This window comes from Perca fluviatilis, chromosome 4, assembly GCF_010015445.1.
Source record: "Perca fluviatilis chromosome 4, GENO_Pfluv_1.0, whole genome shotgun sequence".
In the NCBI taxonomy this organism is placed as follows: domain Eukaryota; kingdom Metazoa; phylum Chordata; class Actinopteri; order Perciformes; family Percidae; genus Perca; species Perca fluviatilis.
Window position 1 is genome coordinate 35,489,476 of NC_053115.1, and position 21,693 is coordinate 35,511,168.

The 21,693-nt window shown below is 39.8% G+C and overlaps 1 protein-coding gene across 3 annotated transcripts; it reads right to left on the reverse strand.

The window, feature by feature from the left end:
• Positions 1 to 1,348: 1,348 nt before the first annotated feature.
• si:ch73-267c23.10 (serine incorporator 1) lies at positions 1,349 to 21,273 on the reverse strand. 3 transcript variants are annotated; one of them, XM_039796793.1, is made up of 11 exons: positions 21,214 to 21,273; positions 19,435 to 19,539; positions 13,845 to 14,006; positions 10,632 to 10,825; positions 8,922 to 9,001; positions 8,694 to 8,831; positions 8,268 to 8,437; positions 5,115 to 5,205; positions 4,392 to 4,593; positions 2,959 to 3,186; positions 1,349 to 1,904 (listed from the first exon to the last, which is right to left on the reverse strand). In XM_039796793.1, exons 2-11 carry the CDS (start codon positions 19,471 to 19,473, stop codon positions 1,769 to 1,771), a joined length of 1,440 nt encoding a protein of 479 aa, XP_039652727.1. In that variant the 5' UTR covers positions 19,474 to 19,539; positions 21,214 to 21,273; the 3' UTR covers positions 1,349 to 1,768. The 3 variants fall into 3 exon arrangements, with proteins under 3 accessions (XP_039652727.1, XP_039652726.1, XP_039652725.1); XM_039796792.1 differs by having other exon boundaries at positions 19,435 to 19,583; positions 21,214 to 21,228; XM_039796791.1 differs by lacking the exon at positions 21,214 to 21,273 and having other exon boundaries at positions 19,435 to 19,755.
• Between the last annotated feature and the right edge of the window lie 420 nt (positions 21,274 to 21,693).

Below are 21,693 nucleotides of genomic sequence, written 5' to 3' on the forward strand. Positions count from 1 at the left end.
GGTTCGCTGCTACTGTAGCGGAGCTGCAAGTAAACCAGGGGCTCTCAAGTGTCACACATTGAGCGTGACAGTCACCCATTTTGGTCTTTTGTCACGCAGTCCCGCCACACATTGTATTTCTCACGCGGAAAAACTATAATATATTTAATTAATTCAATTCATTAATAAATATTTATTTAATATGCGCCGCCGCCAATAATTTTTTCTGGCGCGCCGCTCTCACTATGAAACTGACAGGAATCCAGTGTGTGCTCAAGTGTGTGCTTGCCTGTCCTTAAAACTTAAGATCACTGAGTAAACGCTGAACTGAGCTGTGTGTTTTCAGTGTTAAACACAGCTGCAGGTATTCATGCACGACTGTTGTTGGTGATACAGAAGACTTACTCAGATCGTGTATTAAAAGTAGAAAAAACAGTGTTGTAGAGTTACAAATTACTTGTCAGTTACAAATCCTGCATTCAACATAACAACAACAAGTAAAAGTGCTCTTATGCAGTGTAATTATCTTATTTTATTGGATTATATTATAACCCAATAAATTGTATTAAATGACTGATACTTTAAATACAATGTGTTATTTAATTCAAGTAGCCTACTTGTACATAATTATTTTCTAGGTTTTGAAATTTATACAGATTTGACATTTTCCCCTCATACTTCTGTCGGAATGGGTACGAAGTTGGCATTGAATTTCATTTGAAATGGTATTAAAAAGGTCTTAAAAAGCCTTGAATTTAAGTTGGAGGATCTTGGGGGTACCCTGTAACCTGAAATGAACACATCTCAAAGACACCTTCACATTGAATATCTTGGACCATACATATTTGGCAGAAACTTGACTTTGAGTCATACTTCAGGAATGTTTACCAATCAAAGTTTACTACACTTATGTTCTTCATATTACTCTTAATATATTCAATATATTCACATATCAGAAACATTTGACAGACATATAAGGCATTGGAAGGCATAGCAGCAAACTATACGAGTTTACTACTGTGTGCAGTTCACAAACCAGCCCTCATTATTAATACTGTAATACATTCATATTTTTAAGCAGTGTAAACAATGTTGGTTTTTGATTAAATCTGAATATTTGTTGTTCTTACAGCAGAAATGATTTTAGATTAAGAGCACGTAATATCAAAATGTGACACTGGTTTTATTGTGGACTAGGGCTGCACAATATATCGTTTTTTTTTTTATCGTCATTGCAATATCAACTGCCGCAATAAACGCATCGCGAAAGGCTGCGACATATCGTGATAGACACTCAGAGATTTTTTTCTGATGCATTTTACATTTAATTCAATGTTCAATTTGTTTAATAAAAGAATGATGGAAATGATTTCCTTTTAGCAGAATACTGAAAGCAGCAGAAAAGCGTAACGGAGTGCACTTTAATATCTGTATCATTACCGTGATTTCAACAACGTTATCGCATATCGCATATTTCCCTGCCCTATTTCCAGCCCTATTGTGGACATAAATTTGCACAAACAAATGGATTGTTTTTCTTCAAGTGTGTTTTTGTGCTTCAGTGGAACATGTGTAATTGTCCTCGCATCTATGAAATCACTGCAGTTAATACCTGAAGCAGCTGTTATGGCACCTCTGAATCTGACCAATTGTTAACTTTATTAAATAACAAAACTACGCTCCAGTTAAAAGTATAAATTGTGAAAGTAAGACATAGGCAATATGGTCAGAGTTTCTGTAAAAATGAGGTTTGTAGAGGACTGAGTGGAGCAAGAGACGGAGTTGCTGATCAGCTGAAGTCCCGGTTGGTGAGGATCATGGGGGCCACCAGGGTCCAGGTGTACAGGGCCAAACACACCCAGCTCGAGCTGATCTTCACCCACACTGCTGGCCACTTGCTGGTTATGGTGTAGTCTGCATCAGGGCTGTTAAGAAGAGAACACAACAAAAGGTCTTTCAACATTCTTTGTGTTGACATTCTAAACTCTGGTGGATTTATGAGGACTATGGTTAACTGCTCCTCAGATCTCTGCAGGGTAAATCCAGACAGCTAGCTAGACTACCTGTACGACTAAAACTTCTTTTGAACGAACACGTTCCACCAAAACAAGTTCCATCCGAGGCTATTTTGCAGCAACACCGTGGCTCACTCTGGCGCTTAGTGCCGCCCAAGACGATTGTTATTGGTTTAAAGAAATGCCAATAAACCAGAGCCAATTTTTCTCCCATCCCAGAATGCTGTGTGTAGTCCACACAGCATTCTGGGATGGGAGAAAAATTGGCCCTGCCTCCGCAGTGCTGTGAAGGAAGGTCTGGCAATGTGAAACTAGTTTTGGCTTGACTTGACTTTGCCACAAACTTTCAAATTTTACAGCTAAACATTAAAATGTGTTTCTGAAAACATTTGAGAAATATGCAATACAGTAACAGAATCTTGCCTCATATTTGGTCAGCGCTGCCTAGTTTGACCTCAGTTCACGAGCAGTCATAGACACTGTGTTAGAGACTTGGTTGTTAATCTTAATCTGGCATAAATTTGCAAATGCCATTAGGAGCACCAGCAGGAGGCAGAGGAACATGCTTTTTTCACAGATTATCTGTCTCATGCGCTACTGTCAGGATATAATAAATGTTTCAGCAAATCTGAACTTTTAACTAAAATTCGGGAATTTTTCAACTATTGTGACCATTCTGATGGGCCATGCCCGCCTCAGTTTGTGCCTCATGTGTTAGCGTTACATTCGAGTCACAGAAGTTAGCATGTTTGATTTGTGTCTTGTGTTATTTTATATATTTTCTTAAAAGAGACCTATTATGATTTTCATTATATTCTTTCATATATGTAAGGGTCAATGTAGAGCAAGCTGGTCATTATTGCGAACTAAAACTCCAACAGGGTGCTACATGGTTCAATTCTCAGTAATAACTGGCATTCTCAACATTATCCTGCATATTACACGGCATATCACAAAGCCTGACCTGTACCAGTTGGTGAGGGTCATCATAATGTAGAGTGAGGCCAGGAAGAGCATGAAGTGGAAGAAGGAGTAGCTGTATTGGACCATGTCCCGCTCATTGTCCTCCACCCGCCTGGGTCCTGTGGACTCTTCTGACAGGTCCAGGCTGCTGCCGCCCTCTGCCAGGATGGCCGAGTCTTTGGAAGCCATGGTCAGCTTGTTCACCTGGCTGGTGCTGGACGAACGAATACTGAGGGCACAACACTGATAAATGGAGACTGTATCTCCATTTAGAAATACGAAATACAATCTGTTTTACAATGGCCCTGAAGTGCAAGACACAACATCACATGAAAAGGCACCTACATTACTAATACTCATACCGATAATTTCATCTCGCGGTCCGTCTCGTAGTCATTCTGCAACTTTTGATATCACATGATCTTCCTCAAATGGGCTTTGGAACATTAGATTTCAGTTTAAACATGTTTTTTTCTGAGCACTTTGTTGTTCACTTTGTTGACTTAAAAGTTAAAGCTTCAGTGCTTTATATATTATAGTATTTATATTACTAAACGTCTGTTACATTCAAGCCATTGCCAAATGAGTTGCTACAAAGCTAATTAAGACTATCAGCTCCACACAACTCTCTCTGTATTTTTCAGTATGGCTATGTTCAGAAGATTGTGTCATCCGGCGACTTTCGCACGCAGAAACTCAAGTGAAGATAATCACCTCTTCTGAAGAGTCCATCATCCTCAGTGTCCTCCTTGGCTACTAGCAACTGTGTGGAGGAGGGTGAGGGCGCATGTGCAATCACATCAGGCTGTATCATGTGGACGCGCTGACAGTTTTGCTGTCATTACTTAGAATTCCTCATGGGGGCGACAGAAACTTTTTCAACAGTTTCCAAAATGATTCTTGGCCTTGAAAACAGCAGCTGCAGATAAAGACTAAATAGACCTTGAGATGAAACTAAACTTTGACTAAACTTGAAGATTAGAAATGCATTGAGTTGACCATGTTAATAAATAATGTATGAGTGTTTGTCACATCATTTTAATTGTGTTTAATTTCATGCATTTGTTTATGACAAAGAAGAGGGTTTGCGTGTGAGGCCTCAGGCCTCCAGAGACAGTGCTAAGCTGTGACAAAAACCTTTTGCCACAGTTTCCCATAGACATCCCATTCTAATGAAATCATGTCAGTTGAAACAAGTTTGAGTCTGAGTCACACTGACTATCTGAGTAACAACAAAGCCTGTTAGATATGGGGAGCCAATCAATAATCAGTTTCAACATTTTGTGATTCCGCCTATCACTGCCTGTGCATTGCACAATGACAACCAGAACCAACGCAGCCACATTATTTTCATGTGAACATTTCTAGACCTTGTAGGAAGTTTGTGAATGAAGTAGTGGTCACACTGTTTCCTATCTCATCCAGTGATATTACCTTGAGTAAAGGATGCACAGGACAAATATAGCGAGCCCCACGATGCTCTGGGCGTCCCACCACTGCAGATACGGGGCTGTCAAGGCAGGTTCCTCTGGGCCAATGATCACCACAGCTGTCTGGTTCTCCACCTCCAGAGGGGCCAGTGTGGGGGCTGCGATCTGCTGAAAGATACTCAGTAGGCTGGGGTTACATTCTTCGTCTGAGGGGAGGAGAAAAAAACAAGCACAATGTTTGAATTTACAGCTCAGTGTGTAAGTAGAAATGTTGACAGAGATTGATTCTGATAAAAAATACGAGACCTCATTTGCAGACATGTTCCTGCTTTCAATTGCCTTAAATAAGCTACATTCTTGGGGAAAAAAAAGACATGGAAGCACATGAAAGTAGCTTGATAATGATACTTAAACTGTTTCAGATCAATAGTAATGCTTTGTTCTTGGATATTTGTACACATTCTGTGGGGGAATCAATTATCTACAGCAGTACAACACACAGCATGCATTTTGAACAGAACAACCAAAAGCATAACTAACAAAAGCATAATCACATGACAAAAAAAGGATGTCATTTCTTTAAAATGACTGCAACAATGCTAAACAACAACAATGACAAAGACATTGTCCTGTTTCTTGTTTGGAGCTGAATGGCTGTTACTTCTGTTAATTCATAAGTGTATCATTGTTTACAGAATTATTTCCGGCAACCAGCAAACATTCTCACCAGGCTCATTGCTCATGGCAGACCAGGTCAGGTACATGGTGTACAGGGTGATGACGGAGGACTGAAGAAGACCTGAACGTGTCTGAGACTCCTGGAGAAACACACAGATAAAATAGTCAGAAATCTAAATTTAAAACATGAAATACTCCATGAATAGTGAGCAAACTCCATTCACTGATCAGATCAGATTCTCTGTGATGCTGATTCCAAGGAATTGTGGTGTCATATGTCAAGTCACAAATTTGCCTCAAAGGACTTTACAATCAGTACAACAACCGACACCCTTGATCCTACGCTGGGACTGAAAACAGCCCTGCGTTCAACCAGAACAGGGGGCTGCATTGTGAGACAATGAACAGTACGCAAGCATTTAAATGCATATCAGATGCCAAAACACTCACAGACAGGATTATTCTAAACTATTTTATATATTTCGTTGGGACGGTTGTCAGGTGATGACAACAACGTATGTTGTCCACTGCAGTGCCTTGCTGGATGATGTCTCATTGCATTGCAGAAAAAGTTGACGACCCTGCGATGACGCCACCACTGTGCTGCTGGACTAGCTCAATTCAAATAAATGTGATGGGTGAGTTTTATTTTTCACACAGAGCTCAAGTCCTTGCACCTGGCCTTAAACTATGGTCAAATTTTATTTCTGTTCAATGAAATTTCACCGCACTTAGCAACTACTCAATCTGATTTTTTTACACAGTACAAGCACCATTTACCATTCATACACTGGTGGCCGAGGCTGCCATACAAGGTGCCACCTGCTCAACAGATAATCATTCACACACATTCATTCTTGCCCATGGACACTTACTACATGGACATGTAGACTGCAGGGGCAGGGATCGAACCACCAACCTTCTGATTGGTAGACGACCTGAGCTACAGCCGCCCTGTGACGTGAGGTCATGTTTCTATTCTTTTTTTTGTAACTAAACTTTTGTGCACATTCAAGCTGCACACATGCATATTGCAATTGAGATAAAGACCCTTACGAAAAAGCTTTTTACACAGCCAGCATGTTGCAAAACAATAATGTCATGCATATATGGGTATATTATAATAATTAAATGAAACAATCAACAATATTAACAAACAATAATATACTAAAGTAAACAACTTGGTAATAAAAATTAAATCAACAAAGTGACATGTGAGCTTCCTCCCATATTTGTGATGCAACATTGTAATAGGATTATAAATCTCCTAATTTATGGTATCGTTCAGCTTTCTTTTATACTCAACCCATTTTACCCACCTTATCTCAAATTTCCCCTCCTGGAGCCTCAATATGTGGGTAAATCTCTCCATGTCATATATTTCTTCTACTACACTTAGCCATTGTTCCATTGTAGGTGGGTCTGCTTTGTACCATGCTCTGGTTACAAATATCTCCTTCAAGACTCCCCATACTTCTTCCCTATAACCTTTCATCTTTGGGCACTTCCAAAATATGTGCATGTGGTCCACCTCTATCTGTCCACATTGCCTCCAACACCTAGTCCGTACTGGGGCGAACATTCCTTTCGTCTTTGGGGTTATGAAATATCTACCAATATTCTTCCACCCAAACTCTCTCCATACCCTTGAACTAGTGGTTGAATGCTATACCCTGGAAATATTGTACCATTATTCCTCCGTCAACTCAATCCCCAGTTCTCTCTCCCACTTTTTTTTTTATGTACGTTGTTGAGTTCCCTCTACTCATCAATAAAGCATTATATAGGGCTGAGATCACTCTACTCTTCCTCCCATTACACGCGTCAATTATTACCTTAATTACCCCATTTTGCGTAGTAGTCTTAGCTATTTTTATTTCCCTTATAGTCCCTCACTTGAAGGTATGATGTCATGTTTCTAATGCACATAATATAGAAATATTGATCAGAGCGATCACAAACAGCGTATGAGAGCAACGCTGAAGTTTGTAGTCTTTTTTTATTCTCGAAAAGCACAAGAGCAAAGGTGTAAGGAAGTCATGAACAGCGGTGGAAGAAGTATTCAGATCCTTTACTTATGTAAAAGTACTAATACTACACTGTAAAAATAGTAAGTCCCTCATTGAAAATGTTACTTAAGTAAAAGTATGTAAGCATCATCAGGAAAATTTTAGACCCTCCCATTTTAGAGTGTAAAGGAACAGTTGTGTGTTAAATGGTCTAATCATTTCAGCAGTAGGCCGTTATATTGTTGGCTAGTTTCATTGATAATAAAACATCAGATTTTATAAACTACATGTGTTTCGTGTGCAAAAATCTTAATTTGAGAAGTAACTAGTAACTAAAGCTGTCAGATGAATGTAGTGGAGTAGAAGTAGAAAGTGGCATTAAAAGAAAAGACTCAAGTAAAGTACAAGTACCTCAACATTTGTACTTAAGTACAGTAAATGTACTTACTGTAGTTTAGGATGCACGATATGAGGAAAATATGTGATATGCGATAACGTTGAAATCGTGATAACGTTATATTACTTGCGATAAATAAACAGATATTAAAGTGCACTCTGTTATGCTTTTCTGCTGCTTTCAGTATTTATTCAGCTAAAATACAAACAATTTAATGTTGAGTTTTAAACAAATGAAAGGAAATAATTTCCATCATTCTTTTATTAAACAAATTGAATTGAATTAAACGTAAAAGGCATAAAAATTTTTAAGTGCAATTTTTTACTGATATTTTCTTTCAAATAACACTAAAACTCTCAGAGTGTCTTTCGCAATATGTCGCAGTCTTTTGCGATGTGTTTATTGCAGCAGTTGATATTGCGATGACGATGAAAAAACAATATATTGTGCAGCCTTAGCTTAGTTACATTCCACCACTGGTCATGAACAATGTGATTGTCTGCTCTAAAGTAATGTTAACATAAGCAATGGTTAACAAGCACATCACCTACTGTAACCTAACTGTGACTGACCTGATGAGTCTACATCAGCTACTTTCAAGGCCAGGGGCATTTCATGATAGAATATGTTGTTGAATGATGTTAAAAAAGCCACAATGGCACATCCACTGTGTGGTGTTTCTCCACTGTGAGGCAGCTGGTCCTGAAAGATACTCCATCACAGGTTGGTATTACTTTGAAATTCAAAGTGCTTTAAGGCACATTTTTGCCTGACTGAATGGTTGAAACTGAAATACCTGTACTTTATGCAGCACAGAGACAACAGAGGCCACGATGCAGAACAACATGTTGAAGCTGATGAAGAACTTGTTGATAGAGCATCCATCAGGCTTGGTGTAGAAGAGGAAGCACAGCACGACAGCAATAAATGACAGGATGTAGTTGAGGATAGTGACCACCAGCAAAGCTAAAAAAAAAAAAAGATAAAAAAGTGATCTGGTTTCTTTTTTTTTTTTACACATTCATAAAGAAGTATATACGAAATCTATACATGTTGTATTCAGTTCCTGCTCCCACAGATTTGAAAGGTTTTCCCCCCCAGCTGTGAGCAGTTTTTTATTGTGTATTGCATTGTGGAAGTGTGAGTCCATCAACACCCCATTCTGCATGTTGTGATGTTTTTGCATGCAGCGTGTAATCGTGCCACAGCTTGAGACACTGACCTGCATACCAGCCCCTGGAGTTGCCGGTCTCCATCTTGTCCACCCAGGACTCGTTCCAGGAGTGGGCAAAGTCCACCAACAGCACCAGCTGGATCAGAATGAAACAGAAAGCTCCGCCAGAGCCCACGACAAACCAAGCTGCAACAACAGACACACAGTTCATTACATTACTCATATCAGATATTATTGTGTGTATATTAGATGTTATGATCTGAGATAAGTTCTTACTGTAGGTAAATGGCCCATCTGGAATGTAAAAGGCACCAACTGTAACTGCCACCAAGGCAGCAAACTTGAAAAACCAAAATCTGAAAACAAATTGTTAATGGATGATTATTCAGTAGAATGTACATAAACATACATTTTAGAGTTGCATCAAGCATATGTATCCGGTGAGCCTTGAAGTGAAACAATGTCCAAAGCATGTGAACAAACAATTTGATCTGCTCAGTGATGAGCAGAGGAAGGATGTGGTTACTGTGTCCTAGACTGTTCATTAACACATACATGGATTCTTGTTGTTTTTCGGGCAACTGGCTGATTGAATTAAGCATGTGATCTGTTTTCACCCCGCCCCTCAAAGAATCTGAATCAAGAATCGTTGAGAACCATAATCCATAAGCAGAATCGGAATCGTTAAAAACTTAAACGCAACTTACACAGTTCATTAAAATGATTTATCCATAAATGTGTTTAACGTTACAACAGTTGGCATTTATTGTGAGAGTTGAATTGTTCAAGATGTCGGTGAGGGAATGATGACATGTTTTCTACAGATATTAAGATTGTTATTTTCACTTTGAATTGGAAAAAAATGTATTTAAAAAGTTTGGCAGTTTGAGAAAACCTCACACTGTATGTAAGCTCTGCATGTAACCAACATATTCTACATGAGAAACTGCTCCTATAATGTGTTACAGCTGCAACACACCGCATGCGTAAAACAGCGCAGTGCAGCTATTTTTATTTCAGTGCCCATGTTATCCAATCTGTCCGTTATCCAATTCTTTTTTGCTGCTGGTCAGACCAAGTGAGAAACTTTACATCTGTTTGGGCTCAGGTAATGTGATGTTTTCTGATGTTACATTTTCCTTTAACTTTATACACTGATTGATAAAAAAATCAAATCAACAGATGAGTAATGTGCTGTAGATCTGTTACGAAAAACAGAAAGGAAGAAAGGTGTGTACAGGACAAAGGCCACCCCCTTGATCGACACGTATAATTTCTAACAACTCTGACCGAATGTAGTGTTACAGTGCACATGCGGAGAGGACAGAGAAAGCCAAAGTTCTTTTTTTACAAAATGTAGTAATGCAGATGTAGCCTCGATCAACAGCCAAATGCATTTGATGTTGGCCTGCTCTGTTTCTGCACCTTCCACATCTCCGGTGTGAATTTTGAAGTTGGCAGTTTTTAAAAAGAAGCAGGCTTCCCCCCCAGGTAAATGAAGGTTAGAAAGACAAACCTCTACTGTGATGTAGGGCTAGGTACCGAATTCAATATAATTCAAAATACTTTTAAGGCACCGACCGAATGGCCTCTAAAGTATCAAGTATCGAAAAATGCTTAGTCATTCAATACCCAATTTCAATACCTAAGGAGTAAAGCAGCATCAGTGAGCCAATAAGCATGCAGCATGTTTCTACAAAGATCTAATAATGTTTGTGATTGGTTGTCTAACGTTACACATCGCAGAGATGGGGCTCATGTAGTAGGGCAATGAAAAATAAATACAGTAAAAGGATTTGTGCCGTAATGAGTAATGTAATTTATTTTTATTTTATTAAATTGGTATTGAAAAAAAGTATCGTTAAGGAACCGGTATCGAAGTCACAGTATTGGTATCGGTACCGGTATCGAAAACGTTTGATCAATACCCGGCCCTACTGCGATGTGTTGGGAATAAAGAGCATGTGTTGTTATTGCAGTGCTTACCCATTGTGGATGGCAGCACGGGGGTCTCTGCTGTTCTTGATGTTAATCATAATAATGGCAAAACCCAGGAACCACATACTCATGCCAAAGCAGATGCGGTACACTGCTTTGTAGCCTACAAACATTTCACAATTGACATCAGCTTGCAGACCAGGGATAGAGGAGCCAGCCCCATCTTCACAGAAACCTGGAATCTACAGCAAATCACAAGAAGTCACATTTTAACTTGTTTTTAAACTGGGTCAAATGAGCAGGAGCTTCACTCTATATGATGTTGAGTAGCGTGGGCCAATTGAACAAATATTCAAAACAACAACACTGTGAACCTCTTAACTGACTTTATTTAAATCAAGTCTATAATCAGAGTTTCTGCAGGTTTCACCAAGTCAAACCCAAGACTTTTTAAGACCTTTTTAAGACCATTGTGTATGCAATTTAAGACCTATATCACAACATCAACTACGCCCTAAATTAGTAAGTATTGCTAAACTTGCACTTCCCCATAGCTGAAGAAGAAAATCCGTTTTAGGTGTGGTATAATCCCAAAGAGACTCGCGGCAATAACACGAAAGCTAATTGGCTGCAATATAAGTTGCACGTTGGTTAGGGCTGTGACGATAACCGCATCACCGCAATACCGGCGGTGACGTGCCACTACCGCGGTCATGACGTCATCACCGCCATCACCGCATATTTTTTTTTTTACCTTTAGCTCGCGTAACTTACAGGAGAACAGATATTGTGTGATATGACATATAATGAAAGCAATAATCATTGTGTAGTTACCCGTCACTTCAGCTTTGCACGAGGATGGACAGTCCATTGAGCTGAGGTGGACGTGGACACATTAACGTTAACGCTGCAGTGTTTACCATTGCACATTAGCCTAGCAGCTAGCGGAGTTTCCTTCTGCTTATAGCTTAATCCTGACAAAACCGAACGGTTGAATCTCAGCCTGCATGCACGTTTTGTAGCCTAAACAGAGCAGCTTATATTGGTTATCTTAGACAGAGCACTCTGTCTGCTCAGCTGCTAAGACCGCTGTGCTGCGGAGCGTCTCCCTTGGCATTGTCGGCAAACCTTTTTTCTTCTTTTTACTTTATTGACAATAGAGCTTTCTGAACTGTCTGTGGAATAGATCAACGGAGACGAGAGAAAGCAGAGTGGCCATAACTGACAGCAAAACACAGTAAAGACTCTCACATTGAGCTGAAATGGAAACACTGTGCTATGGGTTAAGCCAATGTTTATCGGGGGGTAACGGCCATTCACTTTACCGGCGGTATTGACGACAGATAAAGCCACTGTGTCTTGAGAAGCTCAAGCTTGTTGTTTTATTGTTTACTTTACATCATCTTTGCTATCTCTTTTTCCTCTCGCTTTTCCTCACAGCAGCACTCATACGCTGCTCTCCGTTACCGCTTGCTCCCCACACGGGCACTGACGTCAATCACTTAAGGCCCCCTGCCATTCTCGCTCTAATTTACGCTACTCTTGTAAGGGGGTTGCGGTTAACCGCCATACCGCGGTGATATGTTGCTTCGTCACCGCGATAAGAAAAATACTATACCGTCACAGCCCTAATGTTGGTCTCATTTGTAGTCGTAATACAGCGAAATTATATTTGAACTAGGGAAACAAAGAACTATAACACCACGGAGTAAATAAAAAAAAGAGCAATAAAAGTAGCATTGCATGGACATAAGAAAATTAAGACCTGTTTAAAATTATTTAAGACCTAGAACACAATACTTGAGCGAATTGAAGACTTTTTAAGGCCTAAAATTTTTTTTTTACATTTTAGACTCCGCGGAAACCCTGATTATGCACCTGAAATTATAACACTGAAACATATGATGCCATGATGGTAGGCGGGCCCACTTTGGCTTCAGTAAACATGATACAGACCAGAACAAAGCTTAATGGAAATACTGTCAGAGAATGGCTGCAGCGATTCAAGCTTCAATTGTTTTTAAATAAATATTTTTCTTAATCTTCTTGATAGTATGATGAACATCTTTGGGTTTTGGACTGTTGCTCGGACGAAGCAAGACATCTGAAGACGTCACTATGGGCTCTGCAATTTGGGATAATCATTTTCACTATTTTCTGGCATTTTATTGACCAAATAATTAATAGTTTGCCCTTTCCTCCTGCCCTCCCAAGAGAGAGCCAGAGGAGCAGGAGCTGAGGCTAGGTGCTCGCACCATCCACATCAAACTCTTCAACTTTCTGGATACGGATGCGTTCCTGCTCCCCTTATGCAGATTTAGTGTCGGAAAAGATCTAACGAAGAAGATATTGTCAGATTGTGGCATTAACTCCCGTGGGGCAAAGTGGAGATTTGAAGAAGACTTTGAGGCTCTGGAGACACAACTGATATCACAGTTTGCAGATTACCAGATCATCTTCAAGTTCAAAGGGAGGTCCGCTCGATAAAGAATGCCCTTGAGGTGGCAGTTGAAAGCCAGGCAGTCTGAAGACCTACTTTGCTGGTCCTAGAAGGGGTTTTAAACTCAAAATCGATTGATACGCCTCTATATTTCATTTTATTTATTAATTAATTTATTTATTTATTTATATGAGCAACGCACTTTAATCAACAGTTCTGTAAATGTGCCAGTGTTAGCCAGCGTAATTTTCAACTGTAGTCCGTTGACAAGATGTTTTGAGACCAGAGCAACAGGTAGCAGCAATATATTAGTAGAGGTTCAAATTTACAGACAGAAGACAACAAGATGCCATAAAGACACAACAGCAACAAAATAAGCTTTCTCAAGAAGCCATGCAGAGCAATGGGAAGCAGCAAGACATTACTAGATTTACACAGTAAACAGTATCCACATTCAGTACATGTAGCCATGCAAGCAACACAACACAGCCAAGCAACACTGATTCTAGCCATTTTATTAAAACATGTCAACATGCAGAGCAGCAATAAGTAATGAGACAAAAAATAAAATCCAACAATCATGATGAAGATCTTGACAGACAGATGTTGCCGATCCCGACTCTATCACTCATGCAGCTTTAACTCTCTCTCTCTCTTTAACGCTCTCTGATAGTACAAATTATCCAGCTACTTATACGGGATAAAAACCCAACAAACACATTACTTCCTATTCTGTGTTTGACACAGAAATAGAGTGTTACTGTGTATAGAAATGACCGTTACATGCATACATTTACTTCATTCCCATGGTCCACTCGTACCCTTTTTAGCTGCTGATCCACACCCGGCGAAAGCATGATGCAGGCGACGATGGTCCCCATCAGCAAGATGAAGGCGTAGATGATCCTGGTCACCGTGGAATTCCTGGTGCCCGGACAGCAGCTGCACATCAGACAGGTTGCACTGCTGCACAGGCACGGCACCTGGGGACAGGCACAATACACGTGAGGCATTTCAGCATCTACCTCAATGAGGAACATCTAAAAACATGTAACATGTTGCCTATTACGCAAAAACCTAAAACTAAATGTGCAGAATGAGGATGCATCCATACAGGTGACATACAGTAATGATATAATTAAGTGATCGTCAACTGCTTTCATCTTTTACTCTTCAAAAAACAACTGAACTACTATCACCACTTACACGTCAACTGACATTTCAATTCCTTTCAATGGTTACACTTTGACTAACCCTTTAACACTGGTGTAGTCTAATGTACGAGTAAACTGTACTATATAAATATATGGACCAGAATGGACATATCAAAGTGGGTGTCCTCCCCCAGGGAAATTTTGAGCATCAAAGACTTCATTTCCTGCATTCTGATACACTTTCTTGCACCAATTTACAGTGGAAATATTTATTTAGCCTATGCGAAGGAAATCACAGATGACAATTCAAAATATATCAAAAATATTATGGGAAGTATGTTGTTACATGTCATTGCGTATTTTCAAGTGGGTATATGGAAATCCTGGAGCTTTCTTAGTGAGTAAACTGCCTATACGGTGTATTACGTAGACTACACCACCGCCCTTTAACCTCTTTCAGGGTAGGTCTTCACATTTGTACAAAAAAACGTCTTAAGCTTGTCTAACTTCCACAGCTTCCACTGCTCATACCCAATTTACTCCAACTTCTTTCACTACTCCCACTTCAGCCAACGCTTCACCTGACATCATCTCCCACTTTATACACTTGAACTGTTACAATTAATAATTCCTTGCAGGACATCCACCTTAATGGACACTTCAAGCTCAATTCTTCACCTACACACAACTGAAATCAGCTCCTGCTAATTCAACTACTGTTGGTATTAAATAATGTTTCATCTGCAAAATTTGAGCAGTGAGCATGTGTATATTTTCTTTAGAAAATGTAGCATTTTCAAAGACATTTTTGGTGGGGTCCTTATTTTACAATAAACCAATATGGGCTTTTTTACACTTCCTGTGAGACAATGTAAGGAGAGGTGAGAGTTATAGGAGCATATCATGTTGTTCTTTTAATTAGCAGGGGGTGGAGGCTAGTGGCTTTTCTCTGCTTGTAAGTATGGTGAATCAGATGAACATGAGAGAAACAAAACTGTTAAACCATCATCTGAAAGTCATCTGCCGAGGCAGTATCATCTGACTTTTGGTCTGTGTCTGAACTAAAGGCTTGAATGAGTCTGCTATTTAGTCTTTCTCCGAGTCAGCTCTTGAACTAATTTGCCAGCAGTACATGGTTAGTGTGCAGAGCTTGACCATGGAAAACAAAAGAATCTTTCATTAACAGGGGGCGAACAGGTGACTATCTTGCTGGGAAAAGAACAGTTAAGACGTCCCATGCATGTCAACTATAGGAGTCATGGCTACAGAACGAAATAATGATCAGACTGGGGGATGGGTAGGAGGACATGCACTCTCTGTATTTATGGACAAGATGATCTCCTGTCAGTTTTCTGTTATACTGGCATTAAATACTCAATTACTGAATACTGACAGCCTGCCTGTAAATCTTTATTAGAGTGTGACTTGACAGATACAGAATGCATTCACTTGAAAAAAAAAGCCCTGTTTTTACAAGTTTACTGTTCAAAAGTTGTTTTAGCCATGCAACAGAAAACTCAGATTGGACAGATAGTCTAGCTAGCAGTTAACCATCGGCCTCATAAATCCACCGGAGTTTAGCGTGCCAACACAAAGAAAGCGGAAGGTAACGGACAGCCGGCTGAAAAGAGGGACATCCGGAATTTCTGGCGGCACCGGAGCAATCCCGGAAGTGGAACGTTGTGGATATAGACTAGTAATAAGGTATAGCTTTTTATTTTGGGCTTTCTGCCTGAACAACCACAAAGTCCTGAGGTGCCTGCGCAAAGTCAACACACTGATAACAATGCCATCTACAGTACTTAAAGACATTACTATCTCCCAATGCCTCAAACCCAAACCAAAATAAAACCAGATTAAATTACAGGTGGGACATGTTTGCTTCCAGACATCAAACACTCAATTAGGTTAGCCGGAAAAAAGCTTCACACAAGACGGGCTGTTTTTTTGTTTTTCTGAATTTCTGTCTTGTTAATTCAGAAACACAGTGCTTTTTTTCTGAATGCAATATGCTTCTGTAGAAATAGGCTATAAAAAGACCAAACTACAACCAAACATAAAGAGCTCAGATCCCATATTTTACTTTGTGTCCAATCATCATCCAATCAAGAAAGATACACAAATACCTAAATTCAGCCTAGACAGATGTCACCAGTCACCAGTCTGTCAAGCTTCTGAAGTTCGCGGACGACACCTCCCTCATCGGACTCATCTCTGATGGTGACGAGTCCACCTACAGGTCGGGGGCTGACCACCTGGTGATGTGGTGCAAGCAAAACAACCTAGAGCTCAACGCTCTAAAGACAGTGGAGATGGTTGTGGACTTCAGGAAGAATTCAGCCCCACCTGCCCCTATCACACTCAGTGACTCCACAATTAACATTGTGGAGTCTTTCCGCTTCCTGGGGACTACAATCTCCCAGGACCTCAAGTGGGAGCTGAACATCAGCTCCCTCGTCAAGAAAGCACAACAGAGGATGTACTTCCTGCGGCAGCTGAAGAAATTCAACCTGCCAATGACAATGATGGTGCACATCTACACAGCCATCATTGAGTCCATCCTCACATCCTCCATCACCATCTGGTACGCTGCTGCCTGCCACTGCAAAGGACAAGGGCAGACTGCAGCGTGTCATTCGGTCAGCTGAGAAGGTGATTGGCTGCAATCTCCCACCGCTCCAGGACCTTTACGCCACCAGGACTCTGAAGCATGCTGGAAAGATTGTGGCTGACCCCTCCCACCCCAGACACAAACTCTTTGAGCTACTCCCCTCTGGCAGGAGGCTGAGGTCCATCAGGACCAAAACCTCACGTCACAAGGACAGCTTTTTCCCCTCCGCCACTAGCCTTATTAACAAGGCCTGGAAACCACCCTGACTCTCTCCACACCCACCTCTGGCTCTACATGCCACTGTACTTAATCTGCTCTTTTTATCTTAATTGTTACTCTTATTTTATTACATCGTGTGTATATATGCACATATATTTATATATTTATACTTATATTGTCTGTTCTGTTAACCTGTTTGTTTAACTTATTTAGATAATGTGTGACATGCACCTACGACACCAAAACAAATTCCTTGTATGTGTAAAAAATTTACTTGGCAATAAAGCTTTTCTGATTCTGATTCTGATTCTGATGTGGACTGGACCAATCACACAATGTTCAATGTGTCTCATTTCCACTATCAAAAGATGATGTTGTAAAGGCTAAATATAATGAAGCATAATTCTGTCACTTCTCAACAGATTTAGTCAGAACGTAATTTTGGTAGATTATTGTGAAACAGGTCAGACTGTTTAAAGGATCAGCCTTCATTCATGTATTTTTCAGTATTTTTATAATTGTAAACAAATCCATTAAAAAGGACCAAAAACCAACAATGTGTTACTCCATTGCTCAGTACTTTCTGACATTGTCTGTGGCTCTCAGCACCAAGCCAATTGGTTTTAGAACAACACACATAAAGTTTCATTAAAAAGGCTAATTTAATTTCCTTCAACAGCTGGCCAAAACATCACTTAAACAGGAGGAAATTGTGCATTTGTTTGGGACTATTTTAAGCAGCAGACTAAAATACTAAAATACAGTGGCTGTGTTCATGGCAAAGCAAGTTTATTTGTAGCACCTTACAACAACAACAAGTTCTAAGTGCTTTACACAAGACATACATGGGCATGAAGATATACAAGACAGAAACAACATAAGCTCACTGACCCTGCTCAAACAGCCTGTTCCTTCATTTACAATTAACCAGTATCTACAGTGCTTTAGATGTCTCTCTCTCTCTCTCTCTCTCTCTCTCTCTCTCTCTCTCTCTCTCTCTCTCTCTCTCTTACATCAAACACTGAGTGAGAGAGGACTGGAAGACTGTCAACAAGTTAATACTTCTGCCAGCCAGACAAGGTCAGCTTAGTCCAAACCCCAGGCAAGGCCATGTGTTCCAGATAACACACATTACCAACCAGGCACGCTCCCTCCTGACCTACACCAAAATAAATCTGCATGGGAAATTTGTTTATGGGAGTACAATCCACATGGTCTTCATTTAGCATGAGCTTTCACAGTCCTCTACTGAAAAGAACAGGCATTTGTATTTTTCATTTATTTATGAAGTAAAAATCCCAAATATGTTTTGGTCACAGCCTAAGAAATGTGAGGATTTGTTTCTTTTCTTGATTTTGATACGCCATAAATCCAATACCTGGGATATTTGATTATTGCATGACTTGTGATGTTATGTCCTTTTTTACATTGTTGTATTAATCATGACGTTGTTAAACTTACATAAATGCATGCTGTTAGTCTGCAAACAGACTGTATATGTTGACCATATTTATGAATGTGGCGCTTGTTGTGGTTGTACAACAAGGCAACAAAGCAGAGTTAATCCAGTTAATCACGTGTAAGCAGATGATCAAGTGTGTTATGTTTAACCCTTTGCTGTGGGCTTCAAATTCGTCTACTATCCCTCATAGAAGTTAGTTAGAAAACTTTACAATAGACACTTTAAAAAAAAAACTTTAGCAGGTGTTACAGCGGCTACTGTGATTCGGTCACCAAGTATTACTTTCGTTTGGCTTTATGGAAATATAAATGCACTTTAAGTATGTGCTTGATGTCACAAAGCCTGCATTTCGAGAGTATGGCATGCTGAATGTGTCTCTTATCCTTATAACATTTATGTATTATGACATATGCATATTCTTTAATAAAATTCCAACCACTACGAAAGGTTCGGCTGATAAAATATTCTTTCACAGTGGTGGTCGGTGGTAACCCTAGCTAACCATTTGATCAAATATTGAAAAACGCATTGGTGAATCAAATAACTTGCAGACTTAAACAATAAACATAGCTAAGTAATTAATTTAATTTTAAGTTTTATTCTATCTCTGTTCAAATGTGTGTGTGTGTGTGTGTGTGTGTGTGTGTGTGTGTGTGTGTGTGTGTGTGTGTGTGTGTGTGTGTGTGTGTGTGTGTGTGTGTGTTTGTGTGTGTGTTTGTGTGTGTGTGAGAGAATACAGTTCGGCTTTCTGTTCGTACCGTTTTATCAGTAAACCGTGGCGATATTTGAGTGGAGTTTGGCGTAAGTTACAGGAGAGCGGCATACGCTAACGTTAGGCTACTGTATACTACCTACTACCTGCTGTTGCTTATTAGGCTACTGTGCATGACGCCATCTTACATTTCCCATTAATTTAAAAACGAGTGGTTTATAACATAATTCATATTGACAATGTCAGAACTTACCCAGCTTGCGAAGGATAATGCCCCCAGAACAGCCCCCATCTCTTCACAGTTTCAGTCCGTGAATCCGTGTTCTTCCTCCCGTTACTTCTGCTCTGTCCCTCCAGGCTGGAGATATAAACACAAACCCGGGATCGGTAACGTTACATCAACTCAAAGGCAGCAGCGGGGGCGGGGGTAGGAAAAACCATAGACTGTTAGAACAGCTAATGTGTGCAATGTGAATCCTGAAGAACTGCTCAATGTGGTTGGCTTGTGTGATCGGCTACAGCCATAGACAGTATACAGCAGAGACGGTTCAGAAGCTACAGTTATGACTTCTTTCCGCTCAGTGCGTCTAATGCTGGGTTACGTCACGACGTTGACCTGTTGTGAACGGTGCACCAAACCGACCAGCGCACCATGTGGTCTGACCTTTTACAGTCTATGGGTATGACTTAATAATCAATATAAAGCTTTATAATTAAAAAAATCTTTTCAATTGTTAATCATAATAGGCTATTCAACATTAAGATTAAAAAGTGTATGTACATAGTAATAGTAAACTTACCATTATTTTAATTATTAATAAATGTCAATCGATTATATTTTTGATTACCGGTAATTCTTTAGTCTGTAGCTATAATGTCTGTATAATGTCAGGAAATAGAAAAAAAATAAATCACAAATTCACATAGCTTAGAACGGAGCCCCCCTGGTCCCACTTTGTCAAAAAAATTTATTATGACTATCTCGTGGCCTCAATATACTATCTCGTGGCCACAAGATACTATCTCGTGGACTCAAGATAGTAACTCGTGGCCTCAAGATACTATCTCGTGGCCTCAAGATACTATCTTGTGGCCTCATCATCTCCCCCCTCATCCCTTCATCCCCTTATCCTTCCTACCCTCTTCCCTTCCTACTCAGTCCAGTGCATTCCTCTCTCATTTGTCATTCTAGGTAACGACCGGGGGGTTGGAATCAGCTCAGGTGAAAGCACTTGAGACGGAAACCCCACACTGAGTCTCACTCAGTCTCCAGTACATCCTCCCTGACCAACCAACCAGACAACATCTCTTTTCAATCTCACCCACCAACCAAACAAAAAAATACCCTCCCAAAAACAAAAAAAAAAAAAACAAAAAAATAAAACCCCCCCCCAAAAAACACCATGTGCATAAAATCTGAGTTAAAAAAACTTTTACTATTTTTTTTTTTTAAGCAGAACAGTGCAATCTGCATTCTGAGGAATTCCTATGGTAAGGAGAGTTAAAGCTTGCCATGACTGCTAAGAAGTGGCTCACTGTGACTGTCCTGATGTAATGCCTGGCAGGAAGCGGACACGTCAAGCTATAAATGTAAAAGTCTGTGACGTAAAATGGCTGAAGGTCAAGCAGGTCATTTTATTTCTAGCACATTATTATTAATTGATAAATGTTTTTCTTGAAGGGCCATGGACGGGCCATTGCCAAAATCAAAGGAAAAGGAAAAAAAATCTTGACAAAAAGAGGGCACTTTGGACTTGTAGGCATAAGGGGCAGGCCTCTCTGCACATGCATGTGTCACAGTGTACTGGAGTTTACCTGTACATCACTAAAACAAGGTGAGAAGTTAAACCACCAGAGGTCAGCAAAAATAGAATTTTCAGCTTGAAGGCTGCAAAAGTCATCATACGCCATCCTGTTTGATTGCATCTCATAATGCGAGACTGGTATCTCATATACATATATCCTGTATTTGATTGAAGCTATATAAAGTTTACACTGAGTGAAATGTTGGTGAGTATTTTAGTTGTTTTACCTGATATGTTTGAAATGTTCTCCACTCCACTAGAATCTAGTTGAGTTTGAAATGATTGTCCTATGAAAATGCAGAAATAAATGTGCATTTAACAAAATCATATGCAACCAACTGATACAAATTGAACCTGGGTACTTGGGGCAGGTGCATGCTTTGCCCAGTTGGTAATCTATCCTTTTGCCTGACAACATTCACATTGGGCAGTTACTAAATGTATGTATTGAAACAGAAGAAAATGAAGGCAGAATCTAATGAAGAATTAAAACGATATACAGGCAATCTGAGATGGCCCTGTCATTTTTTAAAGATCAAGATATTTAAGATAAATGGTGTATGCAGCTATTCCATCACAGTGATGGTCATTCAAGGTTACATGGATTATGTTTTAGCTATCGTAATATCTTAGAAGCAAAACTTGACCCTAATGCTGAAATATTACATTAAAAAGAATTACACCAAAGAAACAACATCATAATGAAC

Bases quoted from the DNA above. Each gene is read 5' to 3' on its own strand.
- si:ch73-267c23.10 (XM_039796793.1), bottom strand. From the start codon at position 19,473: ATGGGGGCTGTTCTGGGGGCATTATCCTTCGCAAGCTGG. The intron at 10,826-13,844 runs GTACGAGTGGAC...GATTTGCTGTAG, and splicing joins TGGATCAGCAGCTAAAAAGG to ATTCCAGGTTTCTGTGAAGA. The intron at 4,594-5,114 runs GTGAGAATGTTT...TCCTCCCCTCAG, and splicing joins TGCCATGAGCAATGAGCCTG to ACGAAGAATGTAACCCCAGC.